This window comes from Petaurus breviceps, unplaced genomic scaffold, assembly GCF_028583685.1.
Source record: "Petaurus breviceps papuanus isolate PSGF00001 unplaced genomic scaffold, PetGlider_PUasm1.0 140, whole genome shotgun sequence".
In the NCBI taxonomy this organism is placed as follows: Eukaryota; Metazoa; Chordata; class Mammalia; order Diprotodontia; family Petauridae; genus Petaurus; species Petaurus breviceps.
The window spans coordinates 26,367,831-26,389,197 of NW_027185698.1; the positions used below are offsets into that span (position 1 = coordinate 26,367,831).

At 43.5% G+C, this 21,367-nt stretch overlaps 1 protein-coding gene across 5 annotated transcripts in view; it reads left to right on the forward strand.

The window, feature by feature from the left end:
* Positions 1-3,530: 3,530 nt before the first annotated feature.
* The window catches only part of PROM1 (prominin 1), a 165,092-nt gene continuing 147,255 nt past the window's right edge, over positions 3,531-21,367 (forward strand). For 2 of the 5 annotated variants that reach the window (XM_069069400.1, XM_069069431.1), the window contains exons 1-3: positions 3,531-3,958; positions 10,752-10,854; positions 13,522-13,983. In XM_069069400.1, the coding sequence (XP_068925501.1) occupies positions 13,761-13,983 (223 nt within the window). In that variant the 5' untranslated portion in view covers positions 3,531-3,958; positions 10,752-10,854; positions 13,522-13,760. The other 3 variants (XM_069069421.1, XM_069069413.1, XM_069069405.1) reach the window with 3 other exon arrangements.

A 21,367-nucleotide genomic window follows, 5' to 3' on the forward strand; every position in this document is an offset into this window, starting at 1 on the left:
TCTAGTTTTATTTCATATTATTCCCTTTAAGGAACACTCCTTCCAAGTCTCACTGGCTTGCTAAAACTTCCCCATGAATAACCATACATCTCCTGCTCTTTGCTTTTGGATGAGTGTCCCTCTAGTCTGGAAGGTATACCTTTCAAAGCCAAACTCAAGTACCATCTCTAACCAGAGACCTTTCCTGATTCTCTCAGTTATTACCACTGTCTGTCTCTCTTACTTCTATTACTTAGTTTTGATGTATTTACATACATGTTCGATCTTCTATGTAGAATGTAAGCTTCCTGAGATCAGGGATGGTTTCACAGTGGTCTTTGCATACCCAGTGCCCAACACTGAATAAATTAAAAAAATTTTTTTAGTCTATACTTGTTACATAATTGATGTTAAGACCTCTCAGGGAGGAAATTCCTTCTACCAATCAAATGAGCTATCTGTAAAACATTTAGCACAGCTCCTGGCATATAGTTGGCGCTATATAAATGCTTATTTACTATTGATTTTTTCACTCTCCACTGTAGATCTATCTAAAGGAATTAAGTTTTTTTGCTCAACATCACAGGTTAGATGTTAGAAAGGGAACTTCAATTCTGGTTTTCCTTGCTTTAAGGCCAGCTGTCTGTCCATCTTGTTATACTTCCTCTCTGTCTTACACATAGCAGGTGCTTAATAAATGTTTGTTGAATTTTGCCATGAATAAAAATGAAGAACCTCCACTTAAGTTCCTATGTAGACTATAAGTAGAAAGTACTCTAATAATTTTCTTTGGTGGAAAATAATAATATAGCCTTAGACCACATCTGTGAAGCCATGAACAAATCAGATAAGAGTTTTACGAGTCATGGTATCATTACTGTGGGTACTTTCTCTACTCTTACAGATTGCCACCTATCTCTTGGCATAGACTTCCAAGACCTTAGGTGGCCAGGCCAAGCTGAAGCATTGTAAGGAGAATTCATTGTAAGGAGAATAACTGTGATTGGCTTGGGATCCTAGATTTAGAACTAGAGGGGGATCTCAGAGGTTCTTTAGTCTAACACCTTCTTTTCAAAGATAAGTAATTGTAGAGAGGTTAGTGCCTTGCCCAAGATCACACAAGCAGTCAGTTGCAGAAACCTGTTCCCCTAACCAATCAGTGCTGGAGTTTTTCTACTACACTATTCTGTGGAAAAATTTTTGGAATAGCATCAGGGCCTAGGACTTTGTCATGTTGCTTGTTCAACATGACAATACCAATTGTCTCAGTCTCAAAGGTGCTATGAACCCCAAAATGAAAGGGCAAAGGGTGCAGGTCTGCCTTGAAAGAATTTGACCACTCAAGCCTTCTTTCAATCAGAGACAAGGTTTATTGTGACGACAATAGAAGCAGGTGTGATTTTAACAAACAGCAATTTAATGAGGGCAAAATGGACACTTTTATAAAGACTGTGGGAAGATGTGGATGGGAGTAAGGAGTAGCAAGGGTCAGGTACAGACAACGAGGGCCATAATGAAAGGGCAGTTAAAGAATTATTGACTGGGAAGGGCTGGGTGACTCGGGCAAATACTAGAGGTCTGGGTTCAGGGACTGGGTTGTATGAGAAATTTTCAGGGGCTTTTAGGGGGCCAGGTCCCATCCCCATTCCCTCCCCATCTAGGTGGTGAAGTTAACAGATTACCTTGCCTAGAGTCTGGAAGACTCAGAGGCTTAACTAGCTCTGTGACCCCAGGCACAGCACTTAACCCTATTTGCCTCAGTTTTCTCATCTGTAAAATGAGGTAGAGAAGGAAATGGCAAACCACTCTAGTATCTGTGCCAAGAAAACTTCAAACAGGGTTTGAACAATAACTACCGGTTAGCCAGAGTCTTTTGTTCCTGGCCCAATTTCTTTTATGTTTTTGTTTTGCTTTTGGTCCAGAACTCAAATCAGTTTAGGGAACTCCCAGTATGAAAACTCCTTAGGAGTTCTTGTGTAACCTAGAGTTTTAGAGAGTCATCTGAGGTTAGATGACTTGCATACATAGCTAGGACATGTCAGATGCATAATTTGAACTCAGGTCTCCTCACATCAACTACACCAAGCCAGGCTGCTTCTATTGATTATTACTAATAATAAACCACATGGATATTGTGCTTTATGGTTTGCACAGCCCCTTCCTCACCACATTGCACAGAACTAGGTCTAGACATTATCTTCAGCAATCTCAGATACTCACATTAGACACAGCCTCATTTCTAGTAAGCTCCTAATCTCATGGTCCTGATCTTTATCAACATTTAATTAAACTTTATGTATATGTCCAAAAGGTGGATTGTATTAGCTGTGTTTGAGATGTGTGATTTGCTGTGGAGGAAGAAGAGTAAAATACTTCCCTCAAGGCATAAATCATCTCCTACCAGTAAGTTTTTCCTCCTCTACCCAGGCCTCCTCCCCTATTAAATTAACTAGTAATTACTTATCTACAAAATGTTATACGATCCAAGTAGAAAGTCAGCTTCTTGAAGCCAGGGACTGTTTCTCATTTTGTCCTTATATACTCTAGTGCCAAGCACAGGGGCTTTAAACGTGGATTGTTGAATGAGATTAAAAAAGAACAGGACGAAAGCAAAGGTGCTAAATGAGAAAGTGAATACTTCCCCGCAGCAGTCACCTACCACCATCTAGGACTTCAGGGAAGCTGACCACCTTTTCGAAATCGTATAAAGTTACCCAGAAGCGACCCCTTGGCTTCTAAAAGTCATCCAAGGAGATAAATGTGTGCTACAGCACTTGCAAATGAGAGAGCCAAGGTGCAGGGAGTGCAAAGAGAATTCGATTTAGAAATGGAGGACATAGGTTTGAATCCTGGGCTCGGTAAATGATTAAGGGCTTCAATACTTTGGGCTCACAAGCAAAACTCTGCTTTTGTCCTTTACAGGGTCCTGCCCCTGCCCCGAAATATGTGCAAGAGACTAGAGAGACTCAGAGACAGACAGGAAGACCGTGAATCTACCTGCCTAAGGAGATTTCATTTTTTATGTAGTTCTTGGGAAGCCCCAGGGCACCGCTGAGAACTGGGACTAGAACAGTCCGGTCTCCTGAGTGCCTGAGGCCAACCTAGTTCAGGGCTGCACGTTCCGCAATATATTTAAAATAAAAGGCACTGCCGAGACAGAACCCTCTGGAGGAGCCCATTTTCTGCTTTCCCCAACCTAACTCTCTACCAGGGGTCTTTACAAGTGCATGTATCTGGGGCGGAGGGGAAGGAGAAAAGGGAAGGGGAGAGAAAATTTTCTTATAAATTCAAATTTCTGCAGCACTTGATACCCCCTCCTTCACACCCCCCCCACTCCAATTGCTACGACTCAAGCACCACTTTGAGAGCGCAACAGGTCCCCCAGTTTCTCAGATGTTCACACGGAGCTTGGCTGCATACCTATGTGGCCTCCTTCCCCCCAGTTGGGGGTACAGGGGAAGGACGGGACCGGGCGGGGCGGGAGGGGTGGGGGGAGTTAGACCAAGCGACTGTCCTACGTTAAGTACGAACCTTCCAAAGTAGAAAAGCCCCCTCCCTCTCTCCATCGGGAGTCTAAGCCGAGTTCCGTGCACCCTGCACAGGCTGGTACGGGGTCGGAGGCGGGGGCGGTGTGGGAGTGCAGGCAGAAGAGAGGAGGGGAGGGGTCTCCGGAACCCCAGCTGGTGGTCCCCTGAAATAGGAGGCCGGGTTCCGTGACTCATAAATCATTCATGAGCCGGGGCTTCGAGGGTTGCTGAGCACCAAGCGAGTAAGGGAGGCTGGTTTGTGTGCGGGCAGAGAGACTCTACGCTCTCCGGGAAGAGGAAAAAGAGAAGTGCAGCGGTAGCAGCAGTTGCTGCTGGAGGGCAGCGGGAGCCCGCGACGCAGCCTTGTTTCTGGCCGCAGCTGCAGCCCTCCAACTAGGTGTTAGGAGAGTAGGAGCTAGAGAGGAGAAGCAGCTGCAGGCAGCTGCTGGGCGGTGAGTACCCTCCCCTTTGGGTCCTCTCTCCAGTAGCGGGGAAAATACCTATGGAAAGGGAGGGGGAAAGGAAGGGGGGAGACTGCATGCACTTGGAAGCCAAAGAAAGGAAGTGGGGAGGGAATGGGGTAGTGCTTCCCCCCAACCCTGCATCCAGTGTTAGGGGTGTATGGCAGGAGCTCCAGTAGGTAGAGTGGAGCTAAGGGCAAAAAGAGGTATTCGATCTCGGGAGGTGGAGGCAGGACGAGCTCGGGGATCGATTCAGAGCTGAACGAGGACGCTGGGAATTGGGGCTAGAAGGGGGGGGGGGAGTCATGAACAGGGAGCAAACTTTTGACTTTTGCTGTAATTTTCCAGCGGCGCTGATTAAGGGTTTTCGCTTGACAGTGGGACGGGCTTTAGGGTAAGACATGCGACGGGAAATCGGTGTGTGTTGGGGCTGAGTTGGAGAATAATGGGGAAAGAGTCATCTCCGCCCTCCGCCCCCATGTTGTGACTTTATCTGAGGTCCTTGGGGACCCCGGACTCGCCTTCTGGGAAGCTGAGAGTTGTAGGGAGAGCAGCTAGGAGTGAAGGGATAGGGGGCATGATGGGAGACAGGCTTAAGGACACGGGCTTCATTACTAAGGTGGAAGATGGGAATTTCCTTTAGGACGAAGATTCCCCAAGGAATATATATTGATCTTCCCTCCCGCTTTGCTCCCCGGCTGGGAAGGTACAGAGATGATGCGTAACCTAGTTTGCAGGAATGGAGAAGCAGAAATAACCAGCAGAGGGGTCACAGGAGCTCCGTTGTCTCCCCCCCACACCCCCCACCCCCGTCGTCGCCCCCACCTCTTTGCTCCTGTGGGATTTTGGCCGAAGGCGTCTTCCTGCTTATCCCTGGGACCTCGCGCTGAGCCTTCTTAAATTGGGATCCTGCGGGTAGGGAGAAAGGGAAAACTGGGAGCTTTTGATTATTTGGTGGTGGCGGGAGCGCCGGCTTTGCCCACGGGGATGGCGATGAAATGAGGGAAGGGCTCAGGGGCGAGCGACTTGGGGCATGGACCCGCAGCCAGCCCGGGCTTGGTCCTTAGACATTGGCTCCGGACAACAAAGGAGAGAAAATGGAGAGAGGTGGAGCTTGGTTTCAGCCTGGGAGTTTAGGCGCCTTTGACCACCCCCTCCCGAAGCCCTCGGAGTCCGGGCTGGGCTCAGCCCAGTCCCGCTCCTGGGCAACCAGACTGTGCAGAGCGTAGAGTCCTGGGTGCCCATGGGGGCTCTGGGTGCCGTTATCCCTCCCCAGCCTGAAGGGGCTGCTTCGAGGTTACTCTCTCTACTGAGCAAGTTACAGTCAAGTTACTCTGGGTAACACCCACGCGCCCCTTCCCCAACGCCCCCCTCGCTTTCAGCTGGGAAATTCCTAGAGTCCGGCCCCCTCTCCTTCCCCTCCTTCCCTCGGCTTCCTTTGAAACTCCTTTTGTATTCCACTGCTTTGGTGCACGGGAGCCACCGAGGGGGTTTGGAGGGGGCGGCCAGTGTTGAGCTGGTGGGCTCTGCTGGCCGCCTAGAGACTACTTAAAAAGAGAAAGGGGGTGGGGAGAAAGCCCTCCTCTGCTTGTGACCATCGGTTGCTATAGGGAGAGGTTTGGGGTCTGACTCACAGACAACGTGTATCTTTGCGGTTGGGAACATTCCACCAGGTTGAACGTTTAAGGGAGTCCTCTTAAGGGCAGATAATTGATTTTTTTTTAAGGCCATAAAGTATCGAATAGGGACTCCTAGGATTCTTCTGTTCTCCCCCACCCCCAACTACTTATTGGAGTCTAAGTAAAAAATCCTTGTGATTCTGCATACATGGAAGAGAGAAGTATGTGTGTGTGTGTGTGTGTGTTTATGTATAAATATAGTGGGAAGCAGTACACTGAATTTAGAGGAGACAAGGACTTGGAGATTTTAGGATTTATAGCTGGAAAGGACCTTCGAGATAATCCAGCCTATCCCCCCTCATTTTACAGTTGAGAAACAGAAACCCAGAAAATGTGTAAGACTTGCTAAAGAAAGGTGACAAAGGTATTAACTATCTCAGCCAGGTTAGGAACCGAGACCCTCTGATTTTAAATCCACACATCTAGGTGCAAAGAGCCATGACTTTAGAAGTGTTAGTTTCAGATGCCCAGATGAACTTAATTCAGGTTCTTTTTGAGGCAATTGTTTGTTGGGTTTTGTGTTTTTTAATCAAGGATCTCTCCTACCTTATGTGTGATAATCATACCGTTAGAGTTAGTTCTAACCCAGGCTTTGGCATTACCCAGCTGGATCATCCCTGGACAAATTAATGTCAGCTCCCTGGGATCTAGTTTCTTCATCTATGAAATGAGGGAGTTGAATTAACTGATTTCCCTTTTATTTTCCAAATTCTCAACTCCTCATTCCCCAAAAGCCCTTCCAGAGTCTCTCCTCTCTCTACTTGTCCCCTGAAAGCCCAGCCAGAGAGAACTGAAATTAGGCCAACTAGCAAATATAGAGATTGTCTGAAAGCAGTAAGCATTATTTGAAGAACCCTCATGTGGAAGAGGAAGCAGAGTGATTCTGTTGGGCCCCATAGGGCAGATCCATGAGTGATGGGTAGAAGTCCCCAAAACCTTGGGAACAATTAAAGCTTCGCAAAAGAGGAATGTCATGCCTCCTAAGGCAGTGGTTTCATCACGGAGGGGCCCTCAAGCTGAGGTTATATTACCACTTGTCAGGTATGTTATAGTGAGAAATGCCTTTTGGGTACAAGTTGGACTAGATGGTGGCTGGGGTTCCTTTGAACTGAAATGATGTTGTGTCAGTCCTGTGAGATTTTATTGTACTTATACCTGATTGCCTCTATTCATACCTTTCTCTTTCCTCCCAACCTAGAAATTCAGAATCCTCAGCAAGATTATCATTCCAATAAACCACTTCCGAGGTTCTCTATAGATATCCTGCCCCAAGGCATGATAATATGGGATAGTCACTGAGGGAGTTGTTGGAAGAACCGAGAGCAGTCACAAAAATATCTGCTCTAAAGCTGTCATTAAAACCCTAGTACTGCTTTAAATCTAGTGTAGACCATAATTTGAAAGCTTAGCTGTGCACAGAACGCTATTGTGGGATACCCAAAAGAATTAGCATGCCCACCCTGACTGAAGTTCTTAATCTGATTGGGAAGATAAAATAAGACATAAGAACATTAATGTGAAACAGGCTGGCCATTGGCAGAATGATGGAGCAGCTTTACTCTTTTTTCCCTTCTGGTTGGGTCTTTTCTCCTGAAGGGGCAATGAGTATTGAACTTGACTTGGATGACCAGCATTCAGATCTTTGCTCTAGAGCAGGGGTGGGCAACCTTCAGTCCCTGCAGGTTTTCCATCGCTGCCTAGAGCTTAATTTTCTGGCCTTGGTCCAATAGCTTTACCTAAGCCTTAGTTTCCTCGTTTGTAAAGTGGAGTTTCAAATTAGATGGCCTTTACTGTCACTTCCAGTTCTAAGTTAATGGTTTTTAAAATTCCTCCACTCTAGTACCATATCTCTAAATCTATTTACCCCAAGGAACCACTGTGGTCATTTTTTCCCTTTGCTTTTACACACAGGATTCAAGGGCCTGTATCTTTATGCTACTGATACCAGGTTCCACTGGCTGAGTTTGGTTTTAGCCCAGGAGTCTTGTGCCTGAATAACATTAGAAAGAATTACCACCATTGGATGGTGATGGTATCTTTTAGCTTATGATGTAGCTAGTTCAGTTTAACAATTCTCTCCCAAGTAGCAGTGTGGTATAGGAAAAAAATTCCAATAAGTCTGGAAAGTAAGGCTGGAGTTATTCATTTGCGAAATACAAGATATTGTACATATAGGTCAGGCTTTGCAGCAAAACCAAGTCCTTTCTGAATTTTTAGTGATTCCCAAGGGAGTGCTATAAAGTGGGATGATTTTTTGAGGGATGCTTCCCACATGCTGCTATAAAGTGGGATGACTTTTGGGGGGGGAGGGGCTTTGTTCCCAGGTAGTGCTATAGGATGGGTATGAAAGGGGGGGAGGCTCATAGAAGAGACAAGAAGTCCTTTGTATTTTCTGTTGGGTTAAATGTAGCTTCACCTATATTCAATGTTTTGTTAATCTGGGTGTTTGCATAGGAGGTGAAGGTCCTCTTCTCACTGGGAAGACTCAAAACATGAACCAAATTCTGATACTCCCCAAGGAAATCCCTAGGTGGGAGCACATACCACAACATTATAAGAAGCCTCCAAGGCTGAGGTCTTTGTGAACATAAACTTTAGTAGTGAATCACAAGTTATAATTATCTGTGACTGTATCCTAGTTCATTTTACTTTCTTGAAACTGAACAGGTTCCACTGTACTTGAGGTGGCCTTGCATCTGGTTTCTGTTGCCCTTCCACATCATGGACTTTCTAATTGGGCAGGTTGTGACTTGGATTATTTATTGTCCTAAATCTCATTTTATTTTTTGCCAGTTGCTGAAAATGAAGTAAGCCTTACCCATAGGCAAAGCGTATAGTATATTATTCCACCCTGGACCAATCACACATTTATTAATCTCCTACCATGAGCTAGGCATGGAGTATACAAAGACCAAGAAGAAATGGCTCCTATTTTCAAAGAGCTTACTTCCTGTTGTGAGGAGGAAAGTACACAGAAAGAAAATACAAACATATACAAAGTAATTTTGTGGGGTGTTTGCTGCTGTTGGGAGTGTCAGGATCATCCTTAGGAAAGAACTGAACATTGAAGGGCAGTAGGGATTCCGCTAATCATAGGTAAATTGGGCATCTGGTCCAGATATGGGCAGGGGGGGAGGAAGCTGAGTAAAAGATTGAGGAAGGAGACAATGTTAGGTGCCATGATTAGAAAGGAAGCCAGTTTGACTGGAATGTAGAGTGGGCAGGAAAGTAAGGCACAGTCTTCCTGGAGATGTAGCCTAGACTCAGATTGTGAAGGTTTCTAAATGCCAAATAGAAGGATTTCTGTGCCAAAGATCTATTTAGGCAACAGTGGAAGCCTCTAGGACTTCTTGAGCAGGGAAATGATGTGGGATTTCAGAATATTCCTTTGGGAGCGTTGTGGAGGAAAGACTGGATGGGGAGAGACTGGAGAAGGGAGACCAGTTAGGAAACTATTTTAATAAGCCTAGGGTGAAGGGTGATCAGATTGTGTTCCTAGAGGTAAGGCTGGAGGTAGTTTCTACAAGACTTGGCAATGGAAAGAGGGAAGAGTTGAGGCTGATTGCTGGCTTGTAAACATGGGTGACAGAAAGTATGATGGTGCCCTCAAAAGAAAGAGCTGAGTTAGGAGGAGAGGGTTTGGGAGAAAAGATGAGGAGTTCTTTTTTGGGGGGGGGGATATGATATGGAATGGAATAAGCCCTGTCTCAGGAATCAGGGTCAGGGTTCTAGTGCTTATTCTCTTTGTGATTTTGAAAAAGTCACTTACTCTCCCTAGGCTCCAATTTCCTCTGGTGTAAAATGAAGCTTTTGGAGCACAAGACCTCCTCATGGCCGGCCCTTTCAGCTTGAGATCTGTGATTCTTGGTTGAATCATGCAGCTGGGACATGCACTTGGAGATTGCTAGACAGTTGCTGATAGGGTACTAGAGTTTGGGAGAGAAACTAGGGGCGTGTATGGAGACCTAGTAAGGGTTACTGGCATAGAGATGCTGCTTTAACTCATGGAAACAACTGAGAAAGAGGGCAAGAGAGTGAGAGGACAGAAGCAGAGGGGAAGAGGAGTAGACACAGGAGATGAGACACACATAATGATTTCAAGAGTAAGACAACCAGGAGAGGGAGGGGAGTGCTGTGAAAACCCTAGAAAGAAGAGGTTGTCCAGGAGGAGGGGATATCTGCAAGATTGTGTGCTGCTGAGAGGTCAGGAAGCATGAGGAAGCCATCGTCTGGCAAGTAAAAGATCACAGGTAACCTTGGAGAGAACTGTTTAGTTCAGTGATGAATTTGGAAGCTAGAAGGCAAGAAATGAGAGGGAGGTGAGAAAGGATAGGTAGAAAGTATAGACATCTTTTTCTGGAAGATTGGTTATGGAAGAAAGGTGTGGAGGAAATGGACCATAGCTGTATGCTGTAAATTTAGGGGAACTATATTCTCTTCCCTTCAAATATCTCCTCTGAAATAGTAACTTTAAGGTCAAAGAAATGGAACCTGTGGATAATGTTGGTTTTATTTAAAAAGGGAGATCTCCACTCTTGTCTCATTTTAGTCTAAGATTATAACTAGAGCTCTAACCAAGATAGTCTGATGACATGTACTACAGGAGAACCGTAAGGGTGACACCAAGGTTCTTGCAGTTAAGATATTCACTACCACCTACCCAACCCCCTAATTGCCTGACAGACAGCCTGTCTCTATCTTTGAAATAAGGAATATCAGTAAGCAGTCTGTCTACCCACCCTAAAGCTGTGTCATTTCAGTCACTTTCAGTCATGTCCAACTCTTTGTGACCCCATTTGGGGTTTTCTTGGCAAAGATACTGGAGAGGTTTGCCATTTCCTTCTCCACCCCATTTTACAGATGAGGAAACTGAGACAAATAGGGTTAAGTAACTTACCCAGGATCACACAGTGTCTGAAGCCAGATTTGAGCTCAGAAAGGTGAGTCTTCCTGACTCTTAAGTCCTGAAATCTATCCACTTTGAAACCTACCTGCCCCTAAACCTGTGTAACTAAAACTGTGTGTGTACCCCTCTCTTCTATAGAGTTGCTAGCTACCTATCATCTGTCCATTAGCTGATGCTAATTAAGTTTTTTATCTTCTAGCCTTGCCATTGATTTACTGACCTCCAGTCAAAAGGACCAAGGCAGGAGGAATAACTCTTCAGGAAGATCTTGGAATCCCTCAGTTTAAGATTCCCCAGTCAAGGTGAGATGTAAGACAAACGATTGAAAAGATAGGGGATTCAAATGAAAGTCCTTTTAAAGAATTGGAGATCCAGGCATATTTGTGAGCAGTTTGACAGGGATTCCGTGAATAATGAAAGGTTAAAAATTAGAGAGAGGGGATAACTGAAGAAGTGTGGGAGGGAATGGGATCAAAAAGACATGTAAATGGGCTGGTATTGGTGGGCTGGTATTGGTGGGCTGGTATTGGCACAGGAAAGGGTCACCTCTTCCTCTATAAGAGGAACAAAGAAAGAAGTAGGGGGGATGGTGATGTTGAAACGATTTGAAATGTAAAATTGGGGAATTTTTTTCAACATGTTGCCTCATTTTTTACAATGACACATAAGAGAAAGAATGATTTGGGTGTTTGGGAATGGGGGCGAGGAGGCAGATTTAGAGCTACCATTGAGGTTAGTGTGATTGAGTCAGTCAGGGAGGAGTAAAAGTATTGTGTTCCAGTGAGATCAGATAACAAATTTGTAGTGCATGGATCCAGTTAGCATTCTCCTCTGATTTCTTCCATTGGTGTGTAGAAGCTGGGAAGAGGAGCAAAAAAGGCATATGGTAGGTGGGAGTATTCCAGACTTGGGGTTTGAAAAGATTTGAATAGAAATAGGACAAGGTGGCAAGTGCCTTCATGATATTAAGACAGTGTGAAGTTAAGCTAGGGTCGAGATTCTGAAGGGAGAAAAGTGAGACCAAAGGAGGGGTGATGGTTTGGGAAAACCAGACCTAGGTTGGACTAATGGGAAAGTGGGGTAAGGTTTAGGAGGGGTGAACCACAAGGACAGATGGGGGGATAAGAAATTGTGGTCATCTTTCTTATGTGAAGGTGGAGCATTTAAGACAAGATTAAAGGTATGAGCATCTCTGTATGTGACCAAGAGAAGTCATGGAAGTTAGGATGGATAAGCTAGGAAGAAGAAACATTGGAGAGGCTAACAAAATGTAAATTGAAGTCCCCAGGAATAAAGACTGGGGCAGAGAGAAAGACTAAGCCAAGTACTCTGAGAAAGAGAATGACTTTAAAGGCTGGTAGGGAAGAGCCACCAGTCACTGGAGAGAATGGAGTAACACTCAGAAGAGGAAAAGGCTGCTGAAGGGGAGAATATGGAAGTGACAGTGAGGAATGGGAAACATGCTTCTTCTCTTCTGGGCCCAGAATAATCGTGAGGATGGGACGCCCTGTTGTAAAGCAAGAGAGTCATTGAACCTATCCTTCCAACCCAATGGGGTCCTCAAATACAGCAGCTTTGAAACACTAACTCTTCACTTACTTTTTGTAAAGACCTTGGTCTCAGTTTCCCTCATCCACAAATTAATGTAGGGACTAGACCCCTGAGATCCCCTTCAACTCTAAAGTCCTATGAACTCTAGGATATAAACATGTGAACGGCTTTAACCAGGTTTAATATCAAATGTGATACTGTCTGAAAGCCGGATTTTCCCTTAATAATTAGGGCATTTCAATAGAAAAAGATTAGAAAAGCATTTGCTAAATAATAAATTCTAGCTATGTCTTACTTTTTTGTGTGCCCTATATTTCCTTGTTTTTTTTTTTTAATGGCTATGGGGGGGCCCTCAAAAACCTGAGCAGCCTAAGCAATTCTGGACCCCTGAGAGCCAGCCCCCCATTCGACCTACCTTGTTCCCTATGAAATAGAATATATGTAGAAGGTAGATCTGGAAATAGAAAAATAATAATAATATGAAGAACTTACCCACTCTCTGGGAGAATTCAAGCTCTTCTGCCTGCAGTAAGGGAGCCTGCAGCCTTGGGAATCCTAGAAGAAAGACATGGCCAGAGCATATTGTATGACTTCTTAACTTTCCCAGAATAGACTCACAGAATGTTAGAGGTAGAGCTGGAAGGAGCTTTAGAGATCATCCTAGTTCAACCTTATGGTTTTTACAGATGAAGGTGGTGATTTTTTCCCCAAGGGTCTGAGTCCTCACCCCCTTCCACCCCTCCTCTTCTCCCTCTTTCAGCATCACTACAAACTCTTGCTTGATTTCTAATGTAAAAGCATCCTGATTTTGATACAGCCATTTGTTAAGTGCTTTCTCTGTACAGAGTACTGGGCTAAGTGCTGGGGGTTCAAATACAAGTCAGTCTCTACCCTCTATTATTAATGGAAGAACCAACCCATGGCAAGGTCCAGCTTGACATGGAGATGCCTGGGAATTGGCACGAAGGTCTGGTTCTGGGCAAGATGAGGCAAATGCTTATCTCAGCAGACATTGCAGGGGTGAGGTCCAAGGTTTTGGTGGGGGGAGTTCAGGATGATGGCTGCGGTCCTATAGTAGATAATATGCTGGACTTGGAGTCAGGAAAGCCTTTTTTCCTCTCACACTAGGTCTGTGTAGCCCTGAAGTGAATCTTTTGTAAACTGAGGCTGCTAATAAAAGCACCCATTTCTAGGAATTGTTTTTAAGGCTCCCGTCATAGTAAATCACTGGACCAACCTTAAAGCCTTTGGAAATGTAAACCATTGTTATTAATGTTTACCTTCCAGGGAACTGCTATGCATTCTTGTGCTTTTGGTGGGGTTTCTAATTGCAACCTCACCTTTTCCTGGAGTTGCTCCTTGTGGAGAGGGTGTGGGTGTTAAGCTGTTTGGTTTTTTTTTTTTTATCTCTTTGCCAGGGCTGATATCCTTACTCCCTCTGGGGAAAGACCTCCTCCTTCAGTTCAGAGCAGATGCCCGCTTAATCCAGGGAGGAGGAGCAGCAGCCTTCTCTGAAGACTGATGAACATACCTGCCCATGTCACTGGCCTGCTGCACAGAAACCCACCTCTCCACCTGCCGAGAACATTTCCCAGCTTCAGAAAAAGAAGCAATCCCCCCCACACCCTCCCTCATGTTATCTAAATCTTGCTGAACTATGGCTTTCGTCCTCTGCTTACTGCTATTGCTGGCACTGCTTGGAGGTCCTGTTTCAGAGGGGCAGTCTGTGCATAAATCAACTACTGGAACCTTGGATCTGGGGTACTTACCTGCAGGAAACTATGAGACCAACCTATATGTTGATTCTGGGCCAATAGAAATTTTGTTTAGAATTGTCCGAGCCTTCCTTTTTGCGGTGCAGCCCAACCCTTACCCTGAAGGTAAGTGAGACCAAACAGGTGATTCCTCTTGCTTCATTTTTTTTTTCAGTCCTCTGTTTTGCTAGTTTATAAGTACCACCAGTGCATTGCAGGAAGATACAAGTGTTGATGGACTAAAGCAAGATGAGTCGTAACAGGTTAAGTACCTTAATTAGGAATCTGACCATAAGACCTAGAGGAAAGAAGTAGGATGTTAAAATCAGGATGGTGGGTTTGGGTTTTTTTTTTTTTCAGGTTCTTTTTGTTGGGGGAATAAATTCATTGGGAGAGGGGGAAGGTGTAGAAACTTAATGACTGAAGGATTAATTATTTTAAAGCTGATCTCAGTAATTTATGGTGCTAGTAGTTAAAATTTAACTCGGACCAAATGGTAGACTTTGCTTATGGCAAGTGGAGTCCAGGCCAAGCTTGTTTAGCTGCTCATGTGTTAAATAGGATGCACAAACATGAGTTCTGAGAGTTTGTTGGACTATGGGGAAAGGGGTAGTCTGATTAACTTGGGGTGTTTGTACTTAATTTATGCATACATTAGCTGTGCTGTACCTGCATCTTCCTAATCCTATTAAAAAAGAGATTGTGTTTATATTTGTGGGAGCAATATTATAAAATAAAAATGGCCCTTGGGAAGTAGTATGTACAGTAGGTGTGAAATTTGCATATATTATTGCTTTACTTTCAGGTTAACTATCCGATTCCATTGAACTTAAAAGTTTCCTTGTAGTCATAGTGTGCTTTTTTTTAAAAGCAGTTTTTCCCCTTCCTTTGTGGAATTGCCGTCACACTTGGATTATTTTGAGGGGTAGTCATTGATGTAAGCTTTGAAAAGCATTTTCATTAAATTAGCAGGAATTTCCATTTCAAAATAGTTACATAATGCAGGTCAGACACTTCCTATTAGGTATGTGTGTATACATATATATATATATGCACTCTATTATTATTTGATGTTCTTTTTTATGGAAAGTTACAGGTTTTTAAACTGAAAGTCATTTTTTTCCACATTCAATTTACAAATGTTTCCACTACTCTGGCCAGGTTGTGGAAATATTTTTGGATTCAACAGAATCTGTTCAGTAATCACAATTTAGTGCTTGCTATCTCCGGAGCCCCAGGGGTAGGTAGTGTATGTATTGAGGGGCCAGGGGGTATCTTATTGCTTCAAAGATGATGTGAAGGTTGGGAACGCTTGTTATTCAAGAAGTTCTAGGAAAAGGGATCACTTCGAACCATTTTTAATTGAAGTATCCATTTTTTATTTTTAATGTGTCCATTTTTATTGAAGAAAGTGGAGATTTTTTTCAAACATTTATGTTACTACATTAATATTCAAACACAACACTAATCTTCTGAAGAGGAAAAGGAAAGCAAAGTATGAATAAGAATAAGACTATATGCATAATAATTATTATATGCTAATAAGTTATTTCTGTATAGTTTCTCTACAGTGTTTTTAAGTGTGAATGTGGTAGATTAAGGAAACATAGCCTTTATGTGGTCTCTGTAATTTGTACCCCTTTCTTGAGAGGAAAATGCAGATGCTGGGAAATGCATTTGCTTTATTTGAAGTTTGTGGGGCTCCCCTCCCCACCAAGAATTGGTTCCTGTGTAGTATTCTTAGGCATATCATGTAATTAGCTAATCCCATAATCTTTCTTTCCATATGTTGTTCTATTTTACTGTCTGTTTTTAATGGGAAGGCTACTTTGTAATTTGTTTTAAGAGTGTACTGGTTTTTAGTTTTCAATGAATGTGCTAAAGTTGGAAGGCAGCTTTTGGCAGCCCATAAAGCTTTAGATGAACTCTGGAGTGTATATAACTCAAGCCCTACTGTTAATTAGGCTGGGACTTCAGAAGAATTTCAATCCGACTATAATCTGTGAGCTTTGGCCTAGTTTGCTTCTTAATCTTTATCAATACATTTGTCTTCCAGTTTCAAAGAAAGTGAGTCCCAAATGTTTTAGCCACAGACTAGAAGACTGAAGGAGAAAAGTTTGCTTAGATTGTGTTGAATAACCTGTTACTGAAAGAATTCCCATTTAATCAGCTTGTTTCCCCATACATACATAAGATACATACTTACTGCATAGACGGTCTGCCGCCCCCCCCTCCCCATGCCCAGATTTCACTCCTTCCTTTCCTCCACCTCCCTTTAAGGCTAGTCTTAAGTGTTACCTTTTACCTGAGGCCATTTCTGAATTACCCCCTCTCCAAAATTTTAGTCATCTCACTTAAATAGTATATTTACTTTGTACATATTTAATATTTACTTAATTATATGCATGTTATTCCTATCCCCCCCCCCAATAAGCTCTTTGAGAGTAACTTTTTTTCATTTTTGTCTATAGGTGAATAAGTTAATTAGTCAGAAAGACATTGGTTCAAATCTTGTTTACTATTACTAGTTGTGTGATTATGGATAAGTCATTTACGCCCTCTGAGCTTCCTCAGTTTCCTTTTCTGTAAAATGTAAACAATACCTGTCGTACCTTCCTCCTGGGGTTGCTATGAGGCTCAAATAAGATAATAAATAATACTAATGATAGCTAGCATTTATAGAGGTTTTTATAAATATCTCCCATTTTAATCATCAGAACAACTCTACGGAGTAGCTGCTGTTCCCATTTTGCATTTGAGGAAACAGAGACTGAGGTCAGGTAACTTGTCTGTATTCAAACAAGTGTGAAATTTCTTTTTCTTCTTTCTTTCTGTTTTGACAAAGAAATCAGGGTTAAGTGACTTGCTCAAGGTTAAACAACTAGAAATTTCTGAAACTGGATTTGAATCCCTCCTTACTCAAGGTCCGGTCACTGTGCTACCTAGCTATATATCACTTGGCAAACTTTAAAGCCTGTAGTTCCATTTTGCCTTTGGAAATTTCCCTAGGATAGTAAATGGTTAAGTAATTTGCCTAGCCTCATGGGTGGGATTCCAGGTCTTCCTGGCTTTGAGGCAGGCACTCTATCCAAAAAGTCAGAACAGCTACTGATCTGCATAGGTAGACGGCATTTCTGCGCTGGGGTCTATGCTGATCAACCCTCAATTCTAGTCTAAAAAAAAAAAGTCAAGTCAATGGCTAGACCTGATCTACATCATTTCAGGTGTTTTACAGACATTTTTCTCGAAGAATCACAGAGCTGGAGAATTGTTGGGGATGTTGGTCACCAAGTAGTCAAAGCTCATGCCAAAAGCAGTCCTCACATTCTTGACCATTGGCCATAGGAGCCTTCCCTTGAGAACTTTCAATGGGTGGAGGAGACCCAGCACTCCCAAAGCAACCCATGCCAATTTCTGAACAGTTCTAATGGTCAGAAAGTAGAAATAGGGAGGTGATAACTGAAGTGTACCCTGCCCTCCTCAGACTTCATCTGGAGTATTGTGTTCATTTCCGTATGCCATGGTTTATGAAAGACTTTGATGAAATGCAGAGTTTGTGGATGGGGCGCGGGGGGAGGCAGGGAACCAGATTGCTTTATTCTGCTTTATGTGAAGATCCATTGAAGGAACTGAGGACCTTTATAGCCTTTTGGAGGGAAGACTCAGAGGGACATGAGAGCTGTGGTTCAAGTATTTGAAGGGCTGTCATATGGAATAGGGATTAAATTAAATTTTTTTTAATTTGGCACTCATTGGGGCCAGGGATAGAACTTGGAGCAATAGATGGGAGATGCAAAGGGTCAAATTTAAGCTTGATATCAGGAAAAACTTGCCAAAAATTAGAGCTGCCCTAAAGTGGAATGAGTCCCTTCTAGAGGCGATGGCTTTTTCCTCCTTGGAGGTCTTCAGGCAGAGCTGGAGGACCACTTCTTGGGTTTGTTCTAGTGGGGATTCCTTTCATGTTTGGTTTGGACAAGATAGGCACTGAGTTCCCTTCCAACTCTCAAATTCCATAGTTTTCCCTGACATCCAGCCTAAAGTTGTCATTTTGCAACTTCCAGCCAGTGTCCCTGCTTCAGCCCTCTGGGGCTAAACAAAAGAAGCCTAACTCTTCCAAACTATCGCCCTTCAAATTCTTGAACACCATCATCAGGTCTCCCTCTTGAGCCCTTTCTTTCTCCAGGTTAAACATCCCTGGTCCTTTATGTGACAGACTCAGTTCTATCCTGGATTCTTTCCATCTTAGCAATGGCCTTCCTAAACTATAGTGCCCAGCCCTGAACTATTAAAGATGTGATATGGGCAAAATGCAAAGGGATTATGGTCTCGTTATTTCTGGATATTACACTTTTCTTAATGTAGCCCAGTCACCGTTGACTCGTATTAGACCTGTTGTCCATTAAAGTCCTCAGGTTTTTTCCCAATAAACTACTGTCTATAACCATGTGCTTCCCCCATCCTGTTCTTGTGAAACTGACATTTTGAACCTAAGTTAAAGACTTAACTGAGAGAGGAAATGATTTGCAATTTCTCTTGAGTGAGGGAGAGTCCAGTCTACAGTATAGTGGTAGAATTCAGACTATATTCTAGGTATGCTGACTCCTAATCCAGGGCTTTTCCTAGTAGAGGATAATAGCTCCAGCAGGACAGTGAGTTACTGTGGAAACAGGGTGAATATTTACGTAGTAACAGTCTGTACTGAACAATAGTCATGGTATTGAATTGAGGTTGATAGGGAAGAATTCTTCATAATCTATGACTCCAGATACAGTCAGACACTCTTCTTTTTTTTTTTTCTTTTTGGAGGGCAATTGGGGTTAAGTAACTTGCCCAAGGTTACACGGCTAGTTTTTTTGTGTGGGGGTGTTAAGTGTCTGAGGCCGGAACCGAACTCGGGTCCTCCTGACTCCAGCTCCGGCTCTTTACTCACTGTGCCACCTAGCCCCCCCACCCACCCCTTTTCTTTGTCTCTGTCTATTTCCCTCCCTAATTTCTCCCTAATCCACTAATCCCACATATTTTGTTTTATGCATTTAAAAAACGTTATAGTATGCCATAGTCTTCACCGTAGTCTTCACCAGCTTTCAAGAGGGGGCTGTGACACAAAAAGATTAAGAATTCCTGGCTGACAGTGTAAGATGAGAAGTAGGGGTGTTGGAATAAAACATGGCCTCTGAACTTCCCTTCTTTCCCAAACTGCCAGTTCCTTTCCCTCCCTACAGCAGCTGTCTGTTGCAGGGACAGATGCAGTATAAGTGAGGGGTTAGAACAGCAGCTGCAAGGAACCTACAATGATGGCCAGAAAACAAGGCTGGCGAGGCCAAGGGGGTGTTAGTGCAGGCATCTGGCTGGTACCTCTTTCTTTCTGCCACCCTCCAAGGGCTGTGGGCCAGCTGCAGTGGTGGAGACTGATATGTAGACTGAGGGAGAAGCCCAGGGCAACCAGACCAGGTGGTGCAGTAGATAGAAGGCTGCGTCTACAATTAGGAAGGTGAGTTCAAATTCAGCCTTAAGATAACTTACTAGTTATGTGTCTCTGGGAAAACCCTTAACCCTCTGTCTGCCTTAGTTTCCTCATCTGTAGAATGGGGATAATAACAGCACCCATCTCCCAGGTTTGGTGTGATGTTCTGATGAGGTAATATTTGTAAAGCTTTTAAGCAAAGTGTCGGGTACAGAGTAATTGCTATAGAAACAGTAACTATGTTGGTGATGAATCTGATGATGATGAAGATGATGGTAGCAGAAAATAGGTGGAAAATCAGAGGGGGGCGGATTTTAGTGTCTTGATTATTTCCACAGGTGGCTCCTTACCCTTTAGTTTTGTGGAGAAAAAGAGAAGAATACTGAAGCTTCATGTTCTAAACATCTTTCAGGTCCCCTCTGTGAGCTGTGTGAATCATTGGTCTGAGTCCTCTAAGCCTTTGCTCTGTCATTCTGGCTAAATGTGGCTGGCAGACTGGTCAGAGCTATAGCCCACGGGGAGCTCCCCTTGAATAAGTGGGGCAGGGATGCATGTGAGGTGGCCTGGCAGAGATCTCTAATGTGGCCTCTCCTGCTTCTAGTTATCTGGATCCCACATGTAAAGATAGACTGGGTCGTCATACCCTTTAGAGACTGCTCAGAAAACCACTCTCCCCTAGCAGGCAGCTTGGGACCATTTAGATAAAGAATCAAATCTGTTGAATAACAACACTCTTAACAACTCAGGTTTCTCAGGATCCCAATTCCAAGAAGGACAAGAGAAAAATGATCCTCAAAAAACTCTAGAAAAGAGTTTGGACTGTGTGCAGCCACTAAGGACATCCAAAATTGTTAGAATTTTCCTCTAGTTGAAGACTTGCTGGATGATGTCCTAAGAGGGAGAGAGGGAGATAGGGGGAGGGGAGAGGAGAGAAAGGGAGGGAAGGAGAGTGAACATTTAATTAGCACTTAATGTGCTAAGTAATGGAGTTAGAAATACAAAACTAACAAACCAGTCCCTGCCCTCAAGGAGATTACATTCTAATGGAGAAAGTCTCCTTTTAGGGGGAGGTGACCTTGGGAAAATGAGAAGCTTAGTTTGGAGGTCTGGTTATGGGTTAGATGAGGTGAAAAAAAATTCACTCATCAGAGGCCTGGCTGGTTCATGAGGCTTAGTCCAAGGGTGGATAGAGGTGGGGCAAAGCTAAGGATGGTGGCCAGAGTGGGCCAAACACAAGGTTTGATGCTGACTGGTGTTCCATGAATACTTAATTGATTGACCCATATTGCTTTCACTAAATTCAGAAGCTCAGTAACACAATAGATCTGCCTGACTTCTGTCATCATGAATTCCTTTAAATAATTATTCAGCCTATTTATATTTTCAGTCTCATCATTCCATCTTTTATTTGTGGAGGGGAGGGCAAGGGATGCAGTTAAGTTTAAGAAATGGAGCTGTGACTATTCTTCACTGGTGTATGGAAGCTCAAAAGAGCAAAATGTGAGATAAATTATTTAAAGGCCTTTAATAAATACACACACACACACACACACTTTGTAGAATCTGATTCTGTATTTTGTCTATTCTACTTGTTAGACCTTGGGAAAATCACTTCACCTCCATAATCCTAAAGATAAATTCAATCTCTAAGGTTATTTCAAGCTATATAAATCCCAGTAGCCTGTGTTTTAGAATACTTATTCCTTGTTAAGCATGGTAGACCTCACTCACTTGTCTAACTCCCTACCATGTAATTCCCATGTGAATATCTTCTGATAGGAGGACTTCCTTATTCCAACTTCTAATCCCACACACAGTGAGATTCCTCTCTATTTCTCTACCTCAGCCAATCAATGAGTGTTCAACACCACACTAGCAGCTTTTGCCAGCCATGACTTATTTTTCTCTTCGGGAGGAAAAAAATAAACCCAAAACAGTATTTCTGAGCATCAGATTGGGACATCTCTACAGGGATTTTGAATCATGCTCTCTTATGCTTTCAACAAAAATGAGAGAGAAATTTCCCCAAAGACTTTGCTGGTTACT